Genomic DNA, 24,304 nt, shown 5'->3' with positions numbered 1-24,304 from the left:
GAGGTTGACGATACCATTCCCTATCCCTCCCGATAGCCTGTTTCTGGGTATGTAAAGTTCTTGCAGCTTCAGTAACCCGTAAATGTCTTTCGGGATCTCGCCCGACAGGTTATTAAAGCCAGCTCGAAAAGTCTCGAGATTCAAGCAATGTCCGAAGCCTCGTGGAATCGGACCGGAAAAATGATTGTTAGAAAAGTCGAGGCGCGTTACTGACGACGATGAACCGCAGATGGACGACGGAATGGACCCGGAGAAGCTATTATTGCTAACGTCGAAAGTCTCGAGAATCGCATCGGGTCGAAAGAATGAAAAAGGGATGGTCCCTTGAAATTGGTTGCTGGATAAGTTGAATGCCCTGATGGAACTCGGCAACTTATCTGAGTCGGTCAAATTTCCGGATAAACTATTGTGGCTCAAATCGACGACTTGTAGAAGATCAAATGCTGCAAAGATTCGATTTGGGAGATGGCCGGAGAGCCTATTGTGAGAAAGATCGAGTTTGGAGAGACGGGTGAGGTTCATAATAGCGGGAGAGATACTTCCGGCGAGGTGTCGCGATGGCAGCCGGAGATCGGTGACTTTTCCGGTGTCATCACAGCTTACGCCTTCCCATCTGCAGCAATCTTCGACGGTCGACCAACTCAATCGAGGTGATTCGAAGACGTCGAGCTTGAATAGTAACAACAAGTCCCGATCGACGGGATTGCAAGAGCCATTGCAAGTACGCATCATGAAGTAAGAAAGGATGAGGGCTAACAATATCTTCTGCATTGGTTTTGCAGGAAATTGGCATCAAATGGAAGAGATGAAGTTACTATGAAGAACAATGAAAGCTTCTCAATGGCTTCTTCTTGGAAGTCTTTAAGGTACTTTCCAATTATCGTTACAGCTTCGTTTAGATTGGAGTTTTGAAAAAAATTTAAAATAATAAAAAGAAATGATATTTAATCGTGATTTTTATGAAAAAAAAAAGTTGGCATTGATGAATAGATTTAAAAAGCTTCAGAAGTGTGGATTTAATAACCTAAAGAGTATCTCCAACCCGTAGCTCCATTTTTGCAGGTCTGCAGTGTATTTTTTCATTTTTGCAGGTCTCTTACATAACTCATCTTCAACCATACCCTCTATTTTTGCAGGGTTAAAAAATATTCTCCTTATATTTTATTTTATATAATTTTTAAAATTACAAATAAAATTTAATATTTTATTATTTTTATACATTAGAGTTATAATAATATTTTTAATTAATATTTTAAATATTATACCTATAAATGTTAATTACAAAATTATAATAAAAAATAATAAAATTAAAAGTAACAAAAATAAAATAAAATAAATATATAAAATATAAGTTTAAAACAAAATAAAAAAAAGAATAAAATATAAAAATGTAAACAGAATTTTATTTTTGTTGATGTATTTTTCCAACAATAAAAAGTAAAATCCGAAAATAATTAATTATCTTTGAATTTGATATAATTAATGTCTGAGATTAGAAATTTTTAAACACTGTACGGTACATATGTAAACTGGAAATTAAATGCTACAGACTAAAATTTAAAAAGTGATCCCCGAATCTGATTTGCTTTTGTTGAAGTTGATTGAAGATACTTGGCCAACTTTCCCCAAATCCTATTCCCTAAAAGACACTTCCTGGAACCGTCGCCCAAATGGTTACAACACCTACTCTCAACCGCCTTCTGATTCTTCTTCTGACGACACGCGTTTTCAACCGTCTTGCCAGCCGCGTATCACCACCCGACCAAACTACTGTTTCTCCCACTTGATCTTCGTAGCAATCGAACTGTCAGTCCGACCGCGAACCCTTCTGATCCGCTTATCCCCGACCGCGGACCTCCCGACCTGTCTATCCGCCCGCGGACCTCCCGACCTGTCTATCTGCCTGCGGACCAACCGACCTATCTATCCGACCGCAGACCAACCGACTTGTCCATCCGACCGCGGACTAACCAACCTATCTATCCGACCACAGACCAACCGACCTGCCTATCCGATCGCGGACTTCCCGACCTGCCTATCCGATCGCGGACTTCCCGACCTGCCTATCCGATCACGGACTTCCCGACCTGCCTATCCGACCGCCGACTTCCCGACCTGCCTATCCCGACGCGGACTTCCCGACTTGCCTATCCCGACCGCGGATTTCCCGACCTGCCTATCCGACTGCGGACTTCCCGACTTGCCTATCCGACCGCGAACTTCTCGACCTGCTTATCCGATCGCGACCCTTTCCAACTCGCTTATCCGACCGCAGACCTCCCGACTTGCTTATCCGACCACGGACTTTCAGACCTGTCAAACTTACTCGATTACAGGCCCAAATCTCCCTCTATCTTGGGCTTTTTAATTTAATTATAAAATTTGTACGTAACAATTTTATTGTTAATATTTAAAAAATTAAAAATTAAATAAATATAAATAATTACATAAATAAAGAGATAATATTAAAAAAAAAATAGATAACTATATAAATAAATAAATTTGTATTAGAAAAAATAGAAAAATACACCCGCTTATTCTGGCCAGTGAATTCTACAAAACTGCATATTGGAGTAATTTTTTTTTTCCACCAAAAATAGAAAAAAATCTCCTGAGCTGGAGATGGTCTTGGAACCGCGTTGAATCACTTAAAAATGATTTCAAATGTCTACTTGTAATTCTTCGAAATACGACTGCTAATATGTATTTACTAATAGGACTTTTAGCCATCTCCTGCTGTTCATGCTGCTACGGATTTTGCAGTCGGCTCGACGGCGATTCCTTAGCGTCTTTCAACCAAAGCATCTCAGCCGCGCCGCCGTTAAATTGGTCGTTTTCGACGGATTGCTGCACATGGGAAGGAATCGGTTGCGATCGATCGGGGAGGGTCACCGATCTTTGGCTCCCGTCGAGAGGCCTCGTCGGGAGCTTATCAATTTCAATGCAAAACCTCAGCAGCCTTAAAAGACTCGGCCTTTACAACAACCGGCTCTTGGGCCCTCTTCTCGAGGTATTCTTCTCGTCGTTTAATCGTCTGCAAGTTCTTGATTTGAGCCGTAATCATTTATCGGGAGAATTCGGAGAATCCGATAAGTTGCCCATTGCGATCAGGGAACTGAATTTATCGAGCAATATCTTTCGCGGGACGATCAGATCGTCGTTTTTCGATCAAGCATCGAGCTTGATAGCATTCGACGCGAGCAACAATAGATTCTCCGGGTCTATCCCGTCGTCGCTCTGTAGATTCTCGTCGCTTATGCGTCTGGTCGATTTCTCCGACAATGATTTCGACAGCTCGATTTCTAGAGATTTCGGTCTCTGCTCGAGATTATGGAGTCTACGAGCAGGCTCAAATCGTCTGTCCGGAGGACTGCCACCGGACATTTATGGGTTACGGGAGTTGCAAGAACTTTACGTTCCCGAAAACGAGCTATCGGGACAGATCGACGGTAGGATTTCGAACCTCATAAGCCTCAAAGGCCTCGTCTTGTACGGTAATGTCCTAACCGGTGCGATACCTCGGGTTATCGGGAGGCTCGTGAACTTGGAAGCGTTGTTTCTTCATGGAAACCGATTAACCGGCGATATCCCGCTGTCGCTCGCCAATTGCACCAAACTCGAAATATTGAATCTTCGAGTTAACAACCTTGAAGGCGAGCTCGCGAAATTTGATTTCTTGAAGCTCGTTCACCTTAAATCGATCGATCTCGGGAATAATTTCTTCACCGGAAGCTTCCCCGAAAGCCTCTTCTCGTGTAAGAAACTATCCGCGATTCGTTTGTCGACACATAACCTAAGCGGAATGATCCCTCCGGGGATAGTCTCGTTGAAGTCATTGTCGTTTCTCTCGATCTCCAACAATAGCCTCGTCGATGTAAATCGTGCTATTAAAATCCTCTCCGGATGTAAAAATCTTACCATCTTACTCCTGTCGAAGAACTTCTATGGCGAAAAATTGTCGAGCGATGAAAACTTGATCGTCTCACAAGGATTCCGGAATCTCCGAGTGTTAGGCTTCGGCGGGTGCGGACTTTCCGGTCCGTTTCCGTTGTGGCTATCGGATTTACCTAATCTCGCGGTTCTCGACTTTTCGTATAACTACATGTCGGGATCGATTCCCGGGTGGGTTGGAAATCTTCCGAACCTTTTTTACCTCGTTTGGTCGAGTAATAATTTTTCGGGAAACTTTCCGGTACAACTTACCGAAATGCCGAGACTAACGTCCTCGGAAATTCGAGATCATGCCGATAAAAACTACTTAGAGCTGCCGGTGTTCGTCAAGAGTAACATGATCGATCTTCAATACAATCGACTAAGTAATCTCCCGCCGAGCTTATATTTAGGTAATAATACGATCACCGGAACCATCCCTGTCGAGATCGGCCGGCTGAAGCTTCTGATAAACTTGAATCTCGGAAACAATAATTTTTCCGGCAGCATTCCGAGCTCGATTTCTGATCTGACAAATCTCGAAAAATTGGACCTTTCGGGTAACCGTCTCTCCGGCGAGATTCCAGGATCTCTCCGGAATCTTCATTTCCTGTCTAGTTTTAATGTCGCTAATAATAACCTCGAAGGGATGATACCGTTTGGAGGGCAATTCGATACATTTCCGAACTCGAGCTTTGATGGAAATCCCGAGCTGTGTGGTCGAGCCGTGCTGCGCGCCTGCGGCGCGAGCGACGAACCCGACGGAAAATCCGAACCGAAATCGAAATTGAAATCGAAGGGCGGGAACAGGATCGTCAGTTGGATTGGGTTTGAGGTCGGTTTTGTAGTTGGGTTCTTTCTCAGTTTGTTAGCAACGGTTAAATTCTTTCCGTTGTAAATTCGAATGAATGACGCCAACGGATAAACAAATAAATATTTGATATTATGTACATAGTTAATCGATTATATGGAATTTTTTTTTTTTTTTTTGACATAATTACATGTGTGTATATGTATATATATTTGATCGATGTATAATTTATTTTTCATTCTTTTTATTGGTTTGAATAGTACGTGGATCAATGTAATTATCAATTTAATTTGTGTAACTTTTATTAATCAATGTTATTATATTTATAATTTATAATGTTTCTTTGATTTATAATTTGTATTTGTACACAAGGAAGAGGGCTATTTTTATGGTCCAAGAAAATTGTATATATATATATATATAAGGTTTACGTAAAAAGAAAAGAAAAAGAAAAAGTTAGTCATTAGGAAAAGTCATTCCAAAATAATCGATCCTTCAAGAAAAGTTATTTCGACTATGCAGAAGATCATTCTCTTTTTCTTATTTCTCAATTATTCATCAAGAAAAGTCATTACATATTTCATAAGATTGTATAGGAAAAATCATTGATAGAAGATCATTCTCTTTTACTTTTTCAATTATTCATCGTGAAAAATTATTTTAAAATACAAAAGATCATTCAAGAAAGTCATTCCAAAGATCATTTTCTTCCTCATTCTCACCAACAAGTATGTGTTACTTTTTAGGATTTTGGTGAAATAGTTTTAACATGGTATCAAATTTTATTATTCTCATTCTTGCATAAATTTCTATTGTCGAGATATTTTAGATATTTAATTTTCCATTAATTATTTAATATTATTCATAAATTAGATTACTTAAGTTTGAACGTGAGCTCGAATGGGCTTGCAATCAAAGATCACTTCACAACTTAAAAAGTATCCCGGACCGAATAAACTAACAATGCAACTGAACTAAATTAGATCCTTAAGGAAGCCGCCGGAGAGTTGAAATTGCGAGGTTACAGGAGCTACACACTCTAAAAGGCCATGTCGAATCGGTGGTGAAGTTGAGTGGGCTCCACATCAAAATGATTCAACAATGGTATCAAAATTTAGTATTCTTTTTCTTGGATAAATGATACACTGTTATTGAGATATTTTAGATATTCAAATTTCGTAGATTTATATTTAGATTTGATATTGTTAATAGATTATATTACTTACATTCGAGTCTATCGAGTTTGTATTGCCTATAGATAGACCATTTTATTTATTTCATTATTTTCCCCCATCCAAAATTCTAACACCTACTAATCTATGTTTCTCCAAGTATATTCAATCTAAAATGTAGTTAGAACTCTTGCGATTTTGAGATCATGTCTATAGTTACAAGTCTTGCTGCGAATCTGTCTAAAAAATTATATATAGTCTGTAAATTTGTACTACAAAAAAATAATATATTTGTAATGGAATTTCGTCCCTAAAGTTCACGTAGCTAACGTAATTCCATTACTAATTTCGTCTCTAATGTCATCAGTAACGGAACAAGTAGATTTAGAGACAAAAAATTTTTGTTACAAAAATAAATTTTTCTTGTAGTTTTGTCTGATCTTGTCTGCGATTTGTCTGCATATTTGTCTATCATGTCATTAATCTATCTGATGTCTGCATATCTACAATATGCCAATGTTTGACTCTGATTCCATTAAAGTCTTGTATGCATATCTATCTCTCTTGTCCGTGTTTCTGTTTGCGTATTTGTGCGATCCGTTTGTTTTTACGATACTATTTGACATTGAGGGCATATTGATATATTTTAGATTTAGATTTAGATTTGGTTTTATATTTTAGTTAAATCACTTTTTAATTTGTTTATATTAGGTTTAATTGATTTAGATTAGAATTTGATTATATTCATTAGATTAAATAGTTTTGATTTAAGATGATTCAAAAAATGCAATTTTTTAAGTTTTCGTAAAATAATTTTAACAAGCAATCAGAACTAATTCTTTTCACGCATGAACTCTTTCAATACAAAAATATATACATTATTAGTTCATCCCATAACATATGTTATCCCTATCGTCATTTTAGTTGATAGATATAGGCTTTGTAATATGGGATGTAATTTTGACATAGAAATGTTACATCTCTCGTATTTTGAAAAAATAGCAAAAAATTCTAACAAATTACGTGCTAAACTAATATTGGTTCTTTTTTATTATTTTTTTTCAAATATTTTTTTAAAAATATTAATATATTATACATATTATTTTTATATTATATATATAAAAAAATCTTTTTAAACTGTTAGGATTAATGGAATAAACTATATTTCATTGTTTACAATTAAGGTACAATATTATATTTATACAAGAGATATATTAGGCAGAGATATATATATATCTAAATATATACAATATATATCAACATCCCCTCAAACTCAAGGTAGAACGGTGGAACCCAACTTGAGTTTGCTCAAGAATGACTGAAACGGCTCCGGAAGATGAGGCTTGGTGAATCCGTCGGTAGTCTGATCAGCAGAGGGAATGGGAGACAAGGAGATGTTTCCATGAGCAACGTGATGACGTACAAGGTGACAGTCGATCTCAATGTGCTTCGTACGCTCGTGGAAGACATCATTCGTCGAAATCTTCATGGCGCTCTGACTGTCGCAATGGATAATAGTGGCAAAGGACTGAGGCACTCCGAGATCAGCCAGTAGCCAGCGAAGCCATAGAAGCTCGGCAGTGGTGTCGGCAAGAGCTCTATATTCGGACTCTGCACTGGACCGGAAGACAACCGTCTGTTTCTTGCTGCGCCACGAAATAAGCGAGTCGCCAAGGAAGAAGCAAAACCCGATGGTCGAGCGGCGATCAGAGGGATCTCCCGCCCAATCAGCGTCAGAATACCCGGTCAAAACTAAGGAAGAACGAGCTGAATAATGAAGCCCATAAAGAAGAGTACCTTTGATGTACCGGAGAATCCGTAGAACAGCAGAATGATGAGTCGTCCGAGGAGCAGACATTAACTGACTGACGATATGGACGGCATAGGCAATATCCGGTCGAGTGACAGTCATGTAGATCAGACTTCCCACCAGCTGACGATACAGAGTAGAATCATCAAGGGGGACGCCGTCCATCGGAGTAAGACGACAATCAGAATCAAGAGGCGTAGGGGCAGTCTTGGAGTCAGTGAGACCGGCACTAGACAAGAGGTCGGAGGCATACTTGGCTTGAGAGAGATAATATCCGTCGGAGGTGTCGGAGATCTCACGTCCTAGGAAGTACCGAAGAGGCCCTAGACTTTTCATCTCAAAGTGGCGGTGTAGATTAGTCTGTAGCTCAGAGATACCTGATCCATCATCTCCCGTAATGATCATGTCATCCACATAAAGTAGTAAAAAAGTAATTCCAGCTGACCCACGTCGAAGGAAGAGAGCCGAATCATGATCGCTGGAAGTAAAGCCAAGCTGGAGTAGAGCAGAGCTAAATTTTGAAAACCAAGCTCGAGGTGCTTGTTTCAAACCATGTAGGGCACGACGAAGTTTGCATACCTTGGAAGAGGTAGGAAAACCAGGAGGAGGAGACATATAGATGTCATCGGATAAATCACCATGCAAGAACGCATTCTTGACATCGAGCTGGTGCAGGGGCCACCGACGAGCGACAGCGATAGCGATAAGACAACGGACAGAGGTGAGACGAGCGACCGGGGCAAATGTCTCCTCATAGTCTATACCATAATGCTGGGTGTAGCCTTTGGCTACCAAACGCGCCTTGTAGCGCTCGATGGATCCATCAGAGTGAGTTTTGATTCTGAATACCCACTTGCAGGCAATAGGTTTCTTGCCAGAGGGAAGATCAACCATATCCCACGTGTGGGTTTTCTCCAAAGCCTGCATCTCCTCAGACATAGCCTACCGCCACAACGGATCCGCATACGCCTCATAAAAGGACCGGGGCTCATGGTGGGACAAGGTGGCAGAGAAGCAGTGATAATCAAGTAAGTGATTAGGGAGGTGACTAACCCGAGTGGAACGGAGAGGGCCAGGATCAGGGTCTGAGATTGAAGTAGTGTCAGGCTCTGGTGATGGTGATGGATCGGAGTCGAGAGTAGGAGTAGGCTTGGGGATCAGCGTCGGTTCAGGAGGCGCAACCGGTACAGTGTCAGGAGCGGGGGACGGGGCCATGTCATCGGAAGGGAATATAGGTGGAGAGGACAAGGAAAAGAACGGAGACAAACGATCAAAGGGGACTCGAAAGTGGGACAAGGTAGAGAATTTAGTATTCTCCCAAAATGTGAACATGAGAAAATACGTAGCCTATTGGAAATGGGATCCCAACAACGATAACCTTTATGCTCTAACCCGTATCCCAGGAAGCAACACAAACGCGTGCGAGGTTTTAACTTAGTGCGCTTATGAGGAGGGAGGAGGACAAAACTGACACAACCGAAAGGGCGGAGAAGACTATAATCAGGGGCACGATGAAATAGTCTTTCAAATGGACTGACATTACCCATGACAGAGGAAGGGACACGATTTATAGTGTGGACAGCAGTGAGTGCAGCTTCCCCCTAAAAACAATCTGGACAAGAGGCAGATAAGAGAAGGGTGCGGACTGTATCGAGGATATGTCGGTGTTCACGTTCGGCGCAACCATTTTGTGGAGAGGTGTATGGGCAGGAGCATTGGACAACAGTACCCTGATCAGATAGGAAACGAATGAAGGATGAATCGGTATACTCAAGAGCATTATCTGTGCGGATAGTTTTTATGGTGGAGGAAAATTGGGTATGTATCATTTTAGCTAAGTCTATATAAATAGATGGAAGTTCAGAACGCTGCCGCAGAAAGTAAATCCATGTAAAACGAGAATAGTTATCAATAAAAATCACAAAATAACGATTCATAGACACAACGGGCGAAGGTCCCCAAATATCCGAGTGAACTAATGAAAACGGTGTATCCGCAACGGAAGTACTATGAGAAAATGACAAGGCAGGTTGTTTTCCCAACGAACAATCCCCCCAATTAAAGGACTCAAACTTGACAGAACCCAAACGACCATGAGTAATCAAAGACCTGAGTTTATTGGAGGACGCATGACTGAGACGATGATGCCACTGAAGGTAGGATGGTGTAGAGGTATGGTAGCCGAGATAGAGGGACGAGGGAGCTGGAGTGACTCAAGTTCAATAAGCGGGGCCGTCTTCCGGCCTTCCCGAGGGTCCCCGGTTTTTACGCAACCTGAACCTGCACACCATTAGAAGAAAAAATCACTGTGAGACCTTGATCAACAAATTGACCAATGGAAATCAGATTTAAGGTTAATTGAGGAATACAAGGTGTGTCGGGGAGGGATAAGGACGAGATGGATGTATGTTCAGTATGGGTGATGCGCATCTCTTTTTTTCTAAACGATAACGCTTATTGGACTTCTTGCGATGATGCGGCTCCGTCGGCATCCCTGTGGGAATCCTCGTTCGCAATATACGGCTAGACGACGGGTCTGTGAATGGCGGACAAGGTCGTCGTTCGCGATTTTTTGCTGCGACGTGCATCGCAGGAAATCCCTTTTTGATGCCTACATATTCACGAAAATATGTGCATGAGTTTTTGGGACGCCCACTCTGTCTCGATGGACGGCTGTGCGGCATTCGTACGTCGGGTCACCAGTTCGCTGCTGTCTGCCGGGGCAGACGTTGACATTGATCCTTTCGCAGGTTCACCTACGGAATCTATGGTACTAGTTCTATTTTTTTCTAAAAGATAACGCTTGTTGGACTTCTCGCGGTGATGCGGGTCCGGCGGCGTCCATGTGCGAATCCTCGTTCGCAATATAAGGCTGGACGACGGGTCCGTGAACGGCGGACAAGGTCGTTGTTCGTGATTTTTGGCTGCGACGTGCATCGCAGGAAATCCCTTTTTGGTGCCTACATATTCACGAAAATCCGTGCAGGAGTTTTTTGGGACGTCCACTCTGTCTCGATGGACGGCCGCATTCGTACGACAGGTCACCAGTTTGCTGCTGCCTGAAGGGGCAGACGTCGACAATGATCCTTTCACAGGTTCTCCTACGGAATCCATGTTACCAGTTCTCTTTTTTTCTAAACGATAATGCTTGTTGGACTTCTCGCGATGACTCGGCTCCGTCGGCGTCCCTGCGTGAATCCTCGTTCGCAATATACGGCTGGACGACGGGTCCGTGAATGGCGGACAAGGTCGTCGTTCGCGATTTTTGGCCGCGACGTGCATCGCAGGAAATCCCTTTTTGATGCCTACATATTCACAAAAATATGTGCAGGAGTTTTTTGGGACGCCCACTCTGTCTCGATGGACGGCTGTGCGGCATTCGTACGTCAGGTCACCAGTCCGCTGCTGTCTGCCGGGGCAGACATCGAAAATGATTCTTTTGCAGGTTCACCTATAGAATCCTTGTTACTAGTTCTCTTTTTCTCTAAATGATAATGCTTGTGTGACTTCTCGCGATGACGCGGGTCCGTCGGCGTCCCTGCGCGAATCCTCGTTCGCAATATACGGCTGGACGACGGGTCCGTGAACCCGGCGGACAAGGTCATCGTTCGCGATTTTTGGTCCACACGTGCATCGCAGGAAATCATTTTTTGATGCCTACATATTCACGAAAATCCGCGCAGGAGTTTTTTGGGATGCCCAGTCTGTCTCGATGGACGGCTGTGCGGAATTCGTACGTCGGGTCACGAGTTCGCTTCTGCCGCCTGCCGGGGCAGATGTCGGCAATGATCCTTTCACAGGTTCAAATACGGAATCCATGTTACTAGTTCTCTTTTTTTCTAAACGATAACGCTTGTTGGACTTCTCGCGATGACGCGGCTCCGTCGGCGTCCCTACGCGAATCCTCGTTCGCAATATACGGCTGGACGATGGGTCCGTGAACGGCGGACAAGGTCGTCGTTCGCGATATTTGGCCGTGACGTGCATCGCAGGAAATCCTTTTTTGATGCCTACATATTCACGAAAATATGTGCATGAGTTTTTTAGGATGCCCACTCTGTCTCGATGGACGGCTGTGCGGCATTCGTACGTCGGGTCACGAGTTCGCTGCTGTCTGCCGGGTCAGACGTCAACAATGATCCTTTCGCAGGTTCACCTACGGAATCCATGTTACTAGTTCTCTTTTTTTCTAAACGATAATGCTTGTTGGACTTCTCGCGATGATGCGGGTCCGGCGGCGTCCATGTGCAAATCTTCGTTCGCAATATACGGCTGGACGACGGGTCCGTGGACGGCGGACAAGGTCGTCGTTCGCGATTTTTGGCTGCGACGTGCATCGCAAGAAATCCCTTTTTGATGCCTACATATTCACGAAACTCCGTGCATGAGTTTTTTGGGACGCCCACTTTGTCTCGATGGACGGTTGTGCGGCATTTGTACGTCGGGTCATGAGTTTGCTGCTGTCTGCCGGGTCAGACATCGACGGTGATCCTCTCGCAGGTTCACCTATGGAATCTATGTTACTGCTTCTCCTTTTCTCTAAACGATAAGATTTGTTGGACGTCTCGCGACGACGCGGGTCCGTCGGCGTCCCTTCGCGAATCCTCGTTCGCAATATATGGCTGGACGACGGGTCCGTGAACGGCAGACAAGGTCGTCGTTCGCGATTTTTGGCCGCGACATGCATTGCAGGAAATCCCTTTTTGATTCCTACATATTCACGAAAATCCGCGTAGGAGTTTTTTGGAACGCCCACTCTGTCTCGATGGACGGCTGTGCGGCATTCGTACGTCGGGTCACGAGTTCGCTGCTGTCTGCCGGGTCAGACGTCGACGGTGATCCTTTCGCAGGTTCACCTATGGAATCTATGTTACTAGTTCTCTTTTTGTCTAAACGATAAGATTTGTTGGACATCTCGCGACGACGCGGGTCCGTCGGCGTCCCTGCGCGAATCCTCGTTCGCAATATACGGCTGGACGAAGGGTTCGTAAATGGAGGACAAGGTCGTCGTTCGGGATTTTTCTCCGCGACGTGCATCGCAGGAAATCACTTTTTGATGCCTGCATATTCACGAAAATCCGCGCAGGAGTTTTTTGGGATGCCCACTCTATCTCGATGGATGGTTATGCGGCATTCGTACGTCGGGTCACGAGTTCGCTGCTGTCTGCCGGGTCAGACGTCGACAGTGATCCTTTCGCAGGTTCACCTATGGAATCTATGTTACTAGTTCTCTTTTTCTCTAAATAATAAGATTTGTTGGACGTCTCGCGACGACGCGGGTCCGTCGGCGTCCCTGCGCGAATCCTCGTTCGCAATATACGGCTAGACGACGGGTCCGTGGACGGCGGACAAGGTCGTCGTTCGGGATTTTTGGCCGCGACGTGCATCGCAGGAAATCACTATTTGATGCCTACATATCAAAAATAAATCCGCACAGGACTTCTTTGGGACGCCCACTCTGTCTCGATGGACGGCTGTGCGGCATTTGTACGTCGGGTCACGAGTTCGCTGCTGTCTGCCGGGTCAGACGTCGACAGTGATCCTTTCGCAGGTTCACCTATGGAATCTATGTTACTAGTTCTCTTTTTCTCTAAATAATAAGATTTGTTGGACGTCTCGCACGACGCGGGTCCGTCGGCGTCCCTGCGCGAATCCTCGTTCGCAATATACGGCTGGACGACGGGTCCGTGGACGGCGGACAAGGTCGTCGTTCGGGATTTTTGGCCGCGACGTGCATCGCAGGAAATCACTTTTTGATGCCTACATATTAAAAAAAATCCGCGCACTAGTTTTTTGGGACGCCCACTCTGTCTCGATGGACGGCTGTGCGGCATTCGTACGTCGGGTCACGAGTTCGCTGCTGTCTGCCGGGTCAGACGTCGACAGTGATCCTTTTGCAGGTTCACCTATGAATCTATGTTACTAGTTCTCTTTTTCTCTAAATAATAAGATTTTTGGACGTCTCGCGACGACGCGGCTCCGTCGGCGTCCCTCGCGAATCCTCGTTCGCAATATACGGCAGGACGACCGGGTCCGTGGACGGCGGACAAGGTCGTCGTTCGGGATTTTTGGGCCGCGACGTGCATCGCAGGAAATCACTTTTTGATGCCTACATATTCAAAAAAAATCCGCGCAGAGTTTTTTTGGGACGCCCACCTCTATCTCGATGGATGGTTGTGCGGCATTCGTACGTCGGGTCACGAGTTCGCTGCTGTCTGCCGGGTCAGACGTCGACAGTGATCCTTTCGCAGGTTCACCTATGGAATCTATGTTACTAGTTCTCTTTTTCTCTAAATAATAAGATTTGTTGGACGTCTCGCGACGACGCGGGTCCGTCGGCGTCCCTGCGCGAATCCTCGTTCGCAATATACGGCTGGACGACGGGTCCGTGGACGGCGGACAAGGTCGTCGTTCGGGATTTTTGGCCGCGACGTGCATCGCAGGAAATCACTTTTTGATGCCTACATATCAAAAAAATCCGCGCAGGAGTTTTTTGGACGCCCCACTCTGTCTCGATGGACGCTGTGCGGCATTCGTACGTCGGGTCACGAGTTCGCTGCTGTCTGCCGGGTCAGACGTCGACAGTGATCCTTTCGCAGGTTCACCTATGGAATCTATGTTACTAGTTCTCTTTTCTCTAAATAATAAGATTTGTTGGACGTCTCGCGACGACGCGGGTCCGTCGGCGTCCCTGCGCGAATCCTCGTTCGCAATATACGGCTGGACGACGGGTCCGTGGACGGCGGACAAGGTCGTCGTTCGGGATTTTTGGCCGCGACGTGCATCGCAGGAAATCACTTTTTGATGCCTACATATCAAAAAAAAATCCGCGCAGGAGTTTTTTTGGACGCCCACTCTGTCTCGATGGACGGCTGTGCGGCATTCGTACGTCGGGTCACGAGTTCGCTGCTGTCTGCCGGGTCAGACGTCGACAGTGATCCTTTTGCAGGTTCACCTATGGAATCTATGTTACTAGTTCTCTTTTTCTCTAAATAATAAGATTTTTGGACGTCTCGCGACGACGCGGCTCCGTCGGCGTCATTCGCGAATCCTCGTCCGCAATATACGGCTGGACGACCGGTCCGTGGACGGCGGACAAGGTCGTCGTTCGGGATTTTTGGCCGCGACGTGCATCGCAGGAAATCACTTTTTGATGCCTACATATTCAAAAAAAATCCGCGCAGGAGTTTTTTGGGACGCCCACTCTGTCTCGATGGATGGTTGTGCGGCATTCGTACGTCGGGTCACGAGTTCGCTGCTGTCTGCCGGGTCAGACGTCGACAGTGATTCTTTGCAGGTTCACCTATGGAATCTATGTTACTAGTTCTCTTTTTCTCTAAATAATAAGATTTGTTGGACGTCTCGCGACGACGCGGTCCGTCGGCGTCCCTGCGCGAATCCTCGTTCGCAATATACGGCTGGACGACGGGTCCGTGGACGGCGGACAAGGTCGTCGTTCGGGATTTTTGGCCGCGACGTGCATCGCAGGAAATCACTTTTAGATGCCTACATATCAAAAAAAATCCGCACAGGAGTTTTTTGGGACGCCCACTCTGTCTCGATGGACGGCTGTGCGGCATTCGTACGTCGGGTCACGAGTTCGCTGCTGTCTGCCGGGTCAGACGTCGACAGTGATCCTTTCGCAGGTTCACCTATGGAATCTATGTTACTAGTTCTCTTTTTCTCTCCAATAATAAGATTTGTTGGACGTCTCGCGACGACGCGGTCCGTCGGCGTCCCTGCGCGAATCCTCGTTCGCAATATACGGCTGGACGACGGGTCCGTGGACGGCGGACAAGGTCGTCGTTCGGAATTTTTGGCCGCGACGTGCATCGCAGGAAATCACTTTTTGATGCCTACATATTAAAAAAAATCCGCGCACTAGTTTTTTTGGACGCCCACTCTGTCTCGATGGACGGCTGTGCGGCATTCGTACGTCGGGTCACGAGTTCGCTGCTGTCTGCCGGGTCAGACGTCGACAGTGATCCTTTTGCAGGTTCACCTATGGAATCTATGTTACTAGTTCTCTTTTTCTCTAAATAATAAGATTTTTTGGACGTCTCGCGACGACGCGGCTCCGTCGGCGTCCCTCGCGAATCCTCGTCTGCAATATACGGCTGGACGACCGGTCCGTGGACGGCGGACAAGGTCGTCGTTCGGGATTTTTGGCCGCGACGTGCATCGCAGGAAATCACTTTTTGATGCCTACATATTCAAAAAATCCGCGCAGGTTTTTTTTGGGACGCCCACTCTGTCTCGACGGTGGTTGTGCGGCATTCGTACGTCGGGTCACGAGTTCGCTGCTGTCTGCCGGTCAGACGTCGACAGTGATTCTTTCGCAGGTTCACCTATGGAATCTATGTACTAGTTCTCTTTTTCTAGTTCTCTTTTTCTCTAATATAAGATTTGTTGGACGTCTCGCGACGACGCGGGTCCGTCGGCGTCCCTGCGCGAATCCTCGTTCGCAATATACGGCTGGACGACGGGTCCGTGGACGGCGGACAAGGTCGTCGTTCGGGATTTTTGGGCGCGACGTGCATCGCAGGAAATCACTTTTTGATGCCTACATATCAAAAAAAATCCGCGCAGGTAGTTTTTGGACGCCCACTCTGTCTCGATGGACGGCTGTGCGGCATTCGTACGTCGGGTCACGAGTTCGCTGCTGTCTGCCGGGTCAGACGTCGACAGTGATCCTTTTGCAGGTTCACCTATGGAATCTATTTTACTAGTTCTCTTTTTCTCTAAATAATAAGATTTTCTGGACGTCTCGCGACGACGCGGCTCCGTCGGCGTCCCTCGCGAATCCTCGTTCGCAATATACGGCTGGACGACGGGTCCGTGGACGGCGGACAAGGTCGTCGTTCGGGATTTTTGGCCGCGACGTGCATCGCAGGAAATCACTTTTTGATGCCTGCATATTCAAAAAAATCCGCGCAGGAGTTTTTTGGGACGCCCACTCTGTCTCGATGGATGGTTGTGCGGCATTCGTACGTCGGGTCACCAGTTCGTTGTTGCTTGCCGGGTCAGACGTCGACAGTGATCCTTTCGCAGGTTCACCTATGGAATCCTGTTTACTAGTTCTCTTTTTCTCTAAACGATAAGATTTGTGGACTTCTCGCGACAATGACGCGGCTCCGTCGGCGTCCCTGCGCGAATTCTCATTCGCAATATACGGCTGGACGAAGGGTTCGTAAACGGAGGACAAGGTCGTCGTTCGAGATTTTTCTCCGCGACGTGCATCGCAGGAAATCACTTTTTGATGCCTACATATTAAAAAAAAATCCGCGCAGGTGTTTTTTTGGGACGCACTCTGTCTCGATGGACGGCTGTGCGGCATTCGTACGTCGGGTCACGAGTTCGCTGCTGTCTGCCGGGTCAGACGTCGACAGTGATCCTTTCGCAGGTTCACCTATGGAATCTATGTTACTAGTTCTCTTTTTCTCTAAATAATAAGATTTGTTGGACGTCTCGCGACGACGCGGGTCCGTCGGCGTCCCTGCGCGAATCCTCGTTCGCAATATACGGCTGGACGACGGGTCCGTGGACGGCGGACAAGGTCGTCGTTCGGGATTTTTGGCCGCGACGTGCATCGCAGGAAATCACTTTTTGATGCCTACATATCAAAAAAAATCCCGCGCAGGTATTTTTTGGGACGCCCACTCTGTCTCGATGGACGGCTGTGCGGCATTCGTACGTCGGGTCACGAGTTCGCTGCTGTCTGCCGGGTCAGACGTCGACAGTGATCCTTTCGCAGGTTCACCTATGGAATCTATGTTACTAGTTCTCTTTTTCTCTCAAATAATAAGATTTGTTGGACGTCTCGCGACGACGCGGGTCCGTCGGCGTCCCTGCGCGAATCCTCGTTCGCAATATACGGCTGGACGACGGGTCCGTGGACGGCGGACAAGGTCGTCGTTCGGGATTTTTGGCCGCGACGTGCATCGCAGGAAATCACTTTTTGATGCCTACCTATTCAAAAAAATCCGCGCAGGAGTTTTTTTGGACGCCCACTCTGTCTCGATGGACGGCTGTGCGGCATTCGTACGTCGGGTCACGAGTTCGCTGCTGTCTGCCGGGTCAGACGTCGACAGTGATCCTTTCGCAGGTTCACCTATGGAATCTATGTTACTAGTTCTCTTTTTTCTCTAATAATAAGATTTGTTGGACGTCTCGCGACGACGCGGGTCCGTCGGCGTCCCTGCGCGAATCCTCGTTCGCAATATACGGCTGGACGACGGGTCCGTGGACGGCGGACAAGGTCGTCGTTCGGGATTTTTGGGCGCGACGTGCATCGCAGGAAATCACTTTTTGATGCCTACATACAAAAAAAAATCCGCGCAGGAGTTTTTTGGGACGCCCACTCTGTCTCGATGGACGGCTGTGCGGCATTCGTACGTCGGGTCACGAGTTCGCTGCTGTCTGCCGGGTCAGACGTCGACAGTGATCCTTTCGCAGGTTCACCTATGGAATCTATGTTACTAGTTCTCTTTTTCTCTAAATAATAAGATTTGTTGGACGTCTCGCGACGACGCGGTCCGTCGGCGTCCCTGCGCGAATCCTCGTTCGCAATATACGGCTGGACGACGGGTCCGTGGACGGCGGACAAGGTCGTCGTTCGGGATTTTTGGCCGCGACGTGCATCGCAGGAAATCACTTTTTGATGCCTACATATAAAAAAAAATCCGCGCAGGAGTTTTTTGGACGCCCACTCTGTCTCGATGGACGGCTGTGCGGCATTCGTACGTCGGGTCACGAGTTCGCTGCTGTCTGCCGGGTCAGACGTCGACAGTGATCCTTTCGCAGGTTCACCTATGGAATCTATGTTACTAGTTCTCTTTTTCTCTAAATAATAAGATTTGTTGGACGACGTCTCGCGACGACGCGGGTCCGTCGGCGTCCCTGCGCGAATCCTCGTTCGCAATATACGGCTGGACGACGGGTCCGTGGACGGCGGACAAGGTCGTCGTTCGGGATTTTTGGCCGCGACGTGCATCGCAGGAAATCACTTTTTGATGCCTACATATTCAAAAAAAATCCGCGCAGGAGTTTTTTGGGACGCCCACTCTGTCTCGATGGACGGCTGTGCGGCATTCGTACGTCGGGTCACGAGTTCGCTGCTGTCTGCCGGGTCAGACGTCGACAGTGATCCTTTCGCAGGTTCACCTATGGAATCTATGTTACTAGTTCTCTTTTTCTCTAAATAATAAGATTTGTTGGACGTCTCGCGACGACGCGGGTCCGTCGGCGTCCCTGCGCGAATCCTCGTTCGCAATATACGGCTGGACGACGGGTCCGTGGACGGCGGACAAGGTCGTCGTTCGGTTTTTGGGCCGCGACGTGCATCGCAGGAAATCACTTTTTGATGCCTACATATCAAAAAAAAATCCGCGCAGGAGTTTTTTTGGACGCCCACTCTGTCTCGATGGACGGCTGTGCGGCATTCGTACGTCGGGTCACGAGTTCGCTGCTGTCTGCCGGGTCAGACGTCGACAGTGATCCTTTCGCAGGTTCACCTATGGAATCTATGTTACTAGTTCTCTTTTTCTCTAAATAATAAGATTTGTTGGACGTCTCGCGACGACGCGGTCCGTCGGCGTCCCTGCGCGAATCCTCGTTCGCAATATACGGCTGGACGACGGGTCCGTGGACGGCGGACAAGGTCGTCGTTCGGGATTTTTTGGCCGCGACGTGCATCGCAGGAAATCACTTTTGATGCCTACATATCAAAAAAATCCGCGCAGGAGTTTTTGGACGCCCACTCTGTCTCGATGGACGGCTGTGCGGCATTCGTACGTCGGGTCACGAGTTCGCTGCTGTCTGCCGGGTCAGACGTCGACAGTGATCCTTTCGCAGGTTCACCTATGGAATCTATGTTACTAGTTCTCTTTTTCTCAAATAATAGATTTGTTGGACGTCTCGCGACGACGCGGTCCGTCGGCGTCCCTGCGCGAATCCTCGTTCGCAATATACGGCTGGACGACGGGTCCGTGGACGGCGGACAAGGTCGTCGTTCGGGATTTTTGGCCGCGACGTGCATCGCAGAAATCACTTTTTGATGCCTACATATCAAAAAAAATCCGCGCGGAGTTTTTTGGGACGCCCACTCTGTCTCGATGGACGGCTGTGCGGCATTCGTACGTCGGGTCACGAGTTCGCTGCTGTCTGCTGCCGGGTCAGACGTCGACAGTGATCCTTTCGCAGGTTCACCTATGGAATCTATGTTACTAGTTCTCTTTTTCTCTAAATAATAAGATTTGTTGGACGTCTCGCGACGACGCGGGTCCGTCGGCGTCCCTGCGCGAATCCTCGTTCGCAATATACGGCTGGACGACGGGTCCGTGGACGGCGGACAAGGTCGTCGTTCGGGATTTTTGGCCGCGACGTGCATCGCAGGAAATCACTTTTTGATGCCTACATATTCAAAAAATCCGCGCAGGAGTTTTTTGGGACGCCCACTCTGTCTCGATGGACGGCTGTGCGGCATTCGTACGTCGGGTCACGAGTTCGCTGCTGTCTGCCGGGTCAGACGTCGACAGTGATCCTTTCGCAGGTTCACCTATGGAATCTATGTTACTAGTTCTCTTTTCTCTAAATATAAGATTTGTTGGACGTCTCGCGACGACGCGGGTCCGTCGGCGTCCCTCCGCGCGAATCCTCGTTCGCAATATACGGCTGGACGACGGGTCCGTGGACGGCGGACAAGGTCGTCGTTCGGGATTTTTGGCCGCGACGTGCATCGCAGGAAATCACTTTTTGATGCCTACATATCAAAAAAAATCCGCGCAGGAGTTTTTTTGGACGCCCACTCTGTCTCGATGGACGGCTGTGCGGCATTCGTACGTCGGGTCACGAGTTCGCTGCTGTCTGCCGGGTCAGACGTCGACAGTGATCCTTTCGCAGGTTCACCTATGGAATCTATGTTACTAGTTCTCTTTTTCTCTAAATAATAAGATTTGTTGGACGTCTCGCGACGACGCGGGTCCGTCGGCGTCCCTGCGCGAATCCTCGTTCGCAATATACGGCTGGACGACGGGTCCGTGGACGGCGGACAAGGTCGTCGTTCGGATTTTTTTGCCGCGACGTGCATCGCAGGAAATCACTTTTGATGCCTACATATCAAAAAAATCCGCGCAGGAGTTTTTTGGGACGCCCACTCTGTCTCGATGGACGGCTGTGCGGCATTCGTACGTCGGGTCACGAGTTCGCTGCTGTCTGCCGGGTCAGACGTCGACAGTGATCCTTTCGCAGGTTCACCTATGGAATCTATGTTACTAGTTCTCTTTTTCTTAAATAATAAGATTTGTTGGACGTCTCGCGACGACGCGGGTCCGTCGGCGTCCCTGCGCGAATCCTCGTTCGCAATATACGGCTGGACGACGGGTCCGTGGACGGCGGACAAGGTCGTCGTTCGGGATTTTTGGCCGCGACGTGCATCGCAGGAAATCACTTTTTGATGCCTACATATCAAAAAAAATCCGCGCAGGAGTTTTTTGGGACGCCCCTCTGTCTCGATGGACGGCTGTGCGGCATTCGTACGTCGGGTCACGAGTTCGCTGCTGTCTGCCGGGTCAGACGTCGACAGTGATCCTTTCGCAGGTTCACCTATGGAATCTATGTTACTAGTTCTCTTTTTCTTAAATAATAAGATTTGTTGGACGTCTCGCGACGACGCGGGTCCGTCGGCGTCCCTGCGCGAATCCTCGTTCGCAATATACGGCTGGACGACGGGTCCGTGGACGGCGGACAAGGTCGTCGTTCGGGATTTTTTGGCCGCGACGTGCATCGCAGGAAATCACTTTTTGATGCCTACATATTCAAAAAAATCCGCGCAGGAGTTTTTTGGGACGCCCACTCTGTCTCGATGGACGGCTGTGCGGCATTCGTACGTCGGGTCACGAGTTCGCTGCTGTCTGCCGGGTCAGACGTCGACAGTGATCCTTTCGCAGGTTCACCTATGGAATCTATGTTACTAGTTCTCTTTTTCTCTAAATAATAAGATTTGTTGGACGTCTCGCGACGACGCGGGTCCGTCGGCGTCCCTGCGCGAATCCTCGTTCGCAATATACGGCTGGACGACGGGTCCGTGGACGGCGGACAAGGTCGTCGTTCGGGATTTTTGGGCGCGACGTGCATCGCAGGAAATCACTTTTTGATGCCTACATATCAAAAAAAAATCCGCGCAGGAGTTTTTTGGACGCCCCCTCTGTCTCGATGGACGGCTGTGCGGCATTCGTACGTCGGGTCACGAGTTCGCTCTCTGCCGGTCAGACGTCGACAGTGATCCTTTCGCAGGTTCACCTATGGAATCTATGTTACTAGTTCTCTTTTTCTCTAAATAATAAGATTTGTTGGACGTCTCGCGACGACGCGGGTCCGTCGGCGTCCCTGCGCGAATCCTCGTTCGCAATATACGGCTGGACGACGGGTCCGTGGACGGCGGACAAGGTCGTCGTTCGGGATTTTTGGCCGCGACGTGCATCGCAGGAAATCACTTTTTGATGCCTACATATCAAAAAAAATCCGCGCAGGAGTTTTTTTGGACGCCCACTCTGTCTCGATGGACGGCTGTGCGGCATTCGTACGTCGGGTCACGAGTTCGCTGCTGTCTGCCGGGTCAGACGTCGACAGTGATCCTTTCGCAGGTTCACCTATGGAATCTATGTTACTAGTTCTCTTTTTCTCTAAATAATAAGATTTGTTGGACGTCTCGCGACGACGCGGGTCCGTCGGCGTCCCTGCGCGAATCCTCGTTCGCAATATACGGCTGGACGACGGGTCCGTGGACGGCGGACAAGGTCGTCGTTCGGGATTTTTGGCCGCGACGTGCATCGCAGGAAATCACTTTTTGATGCCTACATATAAAAAAAAATCCGCGCAGGAGTTTTTTTGGGACGCCCACTCTGTCTCGATGGACGGCTGTGCGGCATTCGTACGTCGGGTCACGAGTTCGCTGCTGTCTGCCGGGTCAGACGTCGACAGTGATCCTTTCGCAGGTTCACCTATGGAATCTATGTTACTAGTTCTCTTTTCTCTAAATAATAAGATTTGTTGGACGTCTCGCGACGACGCGGGTCCGTCGGCGTCCCTGCGCGAATCCTCGTTCGCAATATACGGCTGGACGACGGGTCCGTGGACGGCGGACAAGGTCGTCGTTCGGGATTTTTGGCCGCGACGTGCATCGCAGGAAATCACTTTTTGATGCCTACATATCAAAAAAAATCCGCGCAGGAGTTTTTGGGACGCCCACTCTGTCTCGATGGACGGCTGTGCGGCATTCGTACGTCGGGTCACGAGTTCGCTGCTGTCTGCCGGGTCAGACGTCGACAGTGATCCTTTCGCAGGTTCACCTATGGAATCTATGTTACTAGTTCTCTTTTTCTCTAAATAATAAGATTTGTTGGACGTCTCGCGACGACGCGGGTCCGTCGGCGTCCCTGCGCGAATCCTCGTTCGCAATATACGGCTGGACGACGGGTCCGTGGACGGCGGACAAGGTCGTCGTTCGGGATTTTTGGGCGCGACGTGCATCGCAGGAAATCACTTTTTGATGCCTACATATCAAAAAAAAATCCGCGCAGGAGTTTTTTGGACGCCCACTCTGTCTCGATGGACGGCTGTGCGGCATTCGTACGTCGGGTCACGAGTTCGCTGCTGTCTGCCGGGTCAGACGTCGACAGTGATCCTTTCGCAGGTTCACCTATGGAATCTATGTTACTAGTTCTCTTTTTCTCTAAATAATAAGATTTGTTGGACGTCTCGCGACGACGCGGGTCCGTCGGCGTCCCTGCGCGAATCCTCGTTCGCAATATACGGCTGGACGACGGGTCCGTGGACGGCGGACAAGGTCGTCGTTCGGGATTTTTGGCCGCGACGCGCAAATCACTTTTGATGCCTACATATAAAAAAAAATCCGCGCAGGAGTTTTTGGGACGCCCACTCTGTCTCGATGGACGGCTGTGCGGCATTCGTACGTCGGGTCACGAGTTCGCTGCTGTCTGCCCGGTCAGACGTCGACAGTGATCCTTTCGCAGGTTCACCTATGGAATCTATGTTACTAGTTCTCTTTTTCTCTAAATAATAAGATTTGTTGGACGTCTCGCGACGACGCGGTCCGTCGGCGTCCCTGCGCGAATCCTCGTTCGCAATATACGGCTGGACGACGGGTCCGTGGACGGCGGACAAGGTCGTCGTTCGGGATTTTTGGCCGCGACGTGCATCGCAGGAAATCACTTTTTGATGCCTACATATAAAAAAAAATCCGCGCAGGAGTTTTTTGGGACGCCCACTCTGTCTCGATGGACGGCTGTGCGGCATTCGTACGTCGGGTCACGAGTTCGCTGCTGTCTGCCGGGTCAGACGTCGACAGTGATCCTTTCGCAGGTTCACCTATGGAATCTATGTTACTAGTTCTCTTTTCTCTAAATAATAAGATTTGTTGGACGTCTCGCGACGACGCGGGTCCGTCGGCGTCCCTGCGCGAATCCTCGTTCGCAATATACGGCTGGACGACGGGTCCGTGGACGGGCGGACAAGGTCGTCGTTCGGGATTTTGGCCGCGACGTGCATCGCAGGAAATCACTT

The 24,304-nt window shown here is 48.0% G+C and overlaps 1 protein-coding gene across 1 annotated transcript; it reads left to right on the top strand.

Moving 5' to 3' along the window:
• Positions 1-2,701: 2,701 nt before the first annotated feature.
• On the top strand, positions 2,702-4,979 carry LOC127243570 (receptor-like protein 2). The gene has a single exon (XM_051263655.1). The coding sequence runs from the start codon at positions 2,702-2,704 to the stop codon at positions 4,826-4,828; it is 2,127 nt and encodes a 708-aa protein (XP_051119612.1). The 3' UTR covers positions 4,829-4,979.
• The last annotated feature ends 19,325 nt before the right edge of the window (positions 4,980-24,304 follow it).

Source organism: Andrographis paniculata, unplaced genomic scaffold (genome assembly GCF_009805555.1).
Source record: "Andrographis paniculata isolate CXL003 unplaced genomic scaffold, ASM980555v1 Contig95END, whole genome shotgun sequence".
Taxonomy (NCBI): Eukaryota; Viridiplantae; Streptophyta; class Magnoliopsida; order Lamiales; family Acanthaceae; genus Andrographis; species Andrographis paniculata.
The sequence above is the reverse complement of the archived record's forward strand: the minus strand, read 5'-3'. Positions and strand labels throughout refer to the sequence as shown.

What these genes read in the sequence shown, in the direction of transcription:
- LOC127243570 (XM_051263655.1), top strand. Translation starts at nt 2,702, where the DNA reads ATGTATTTACTAATAGGACTTTTAGCCATCTCCTGCTGTTCATGCTGC.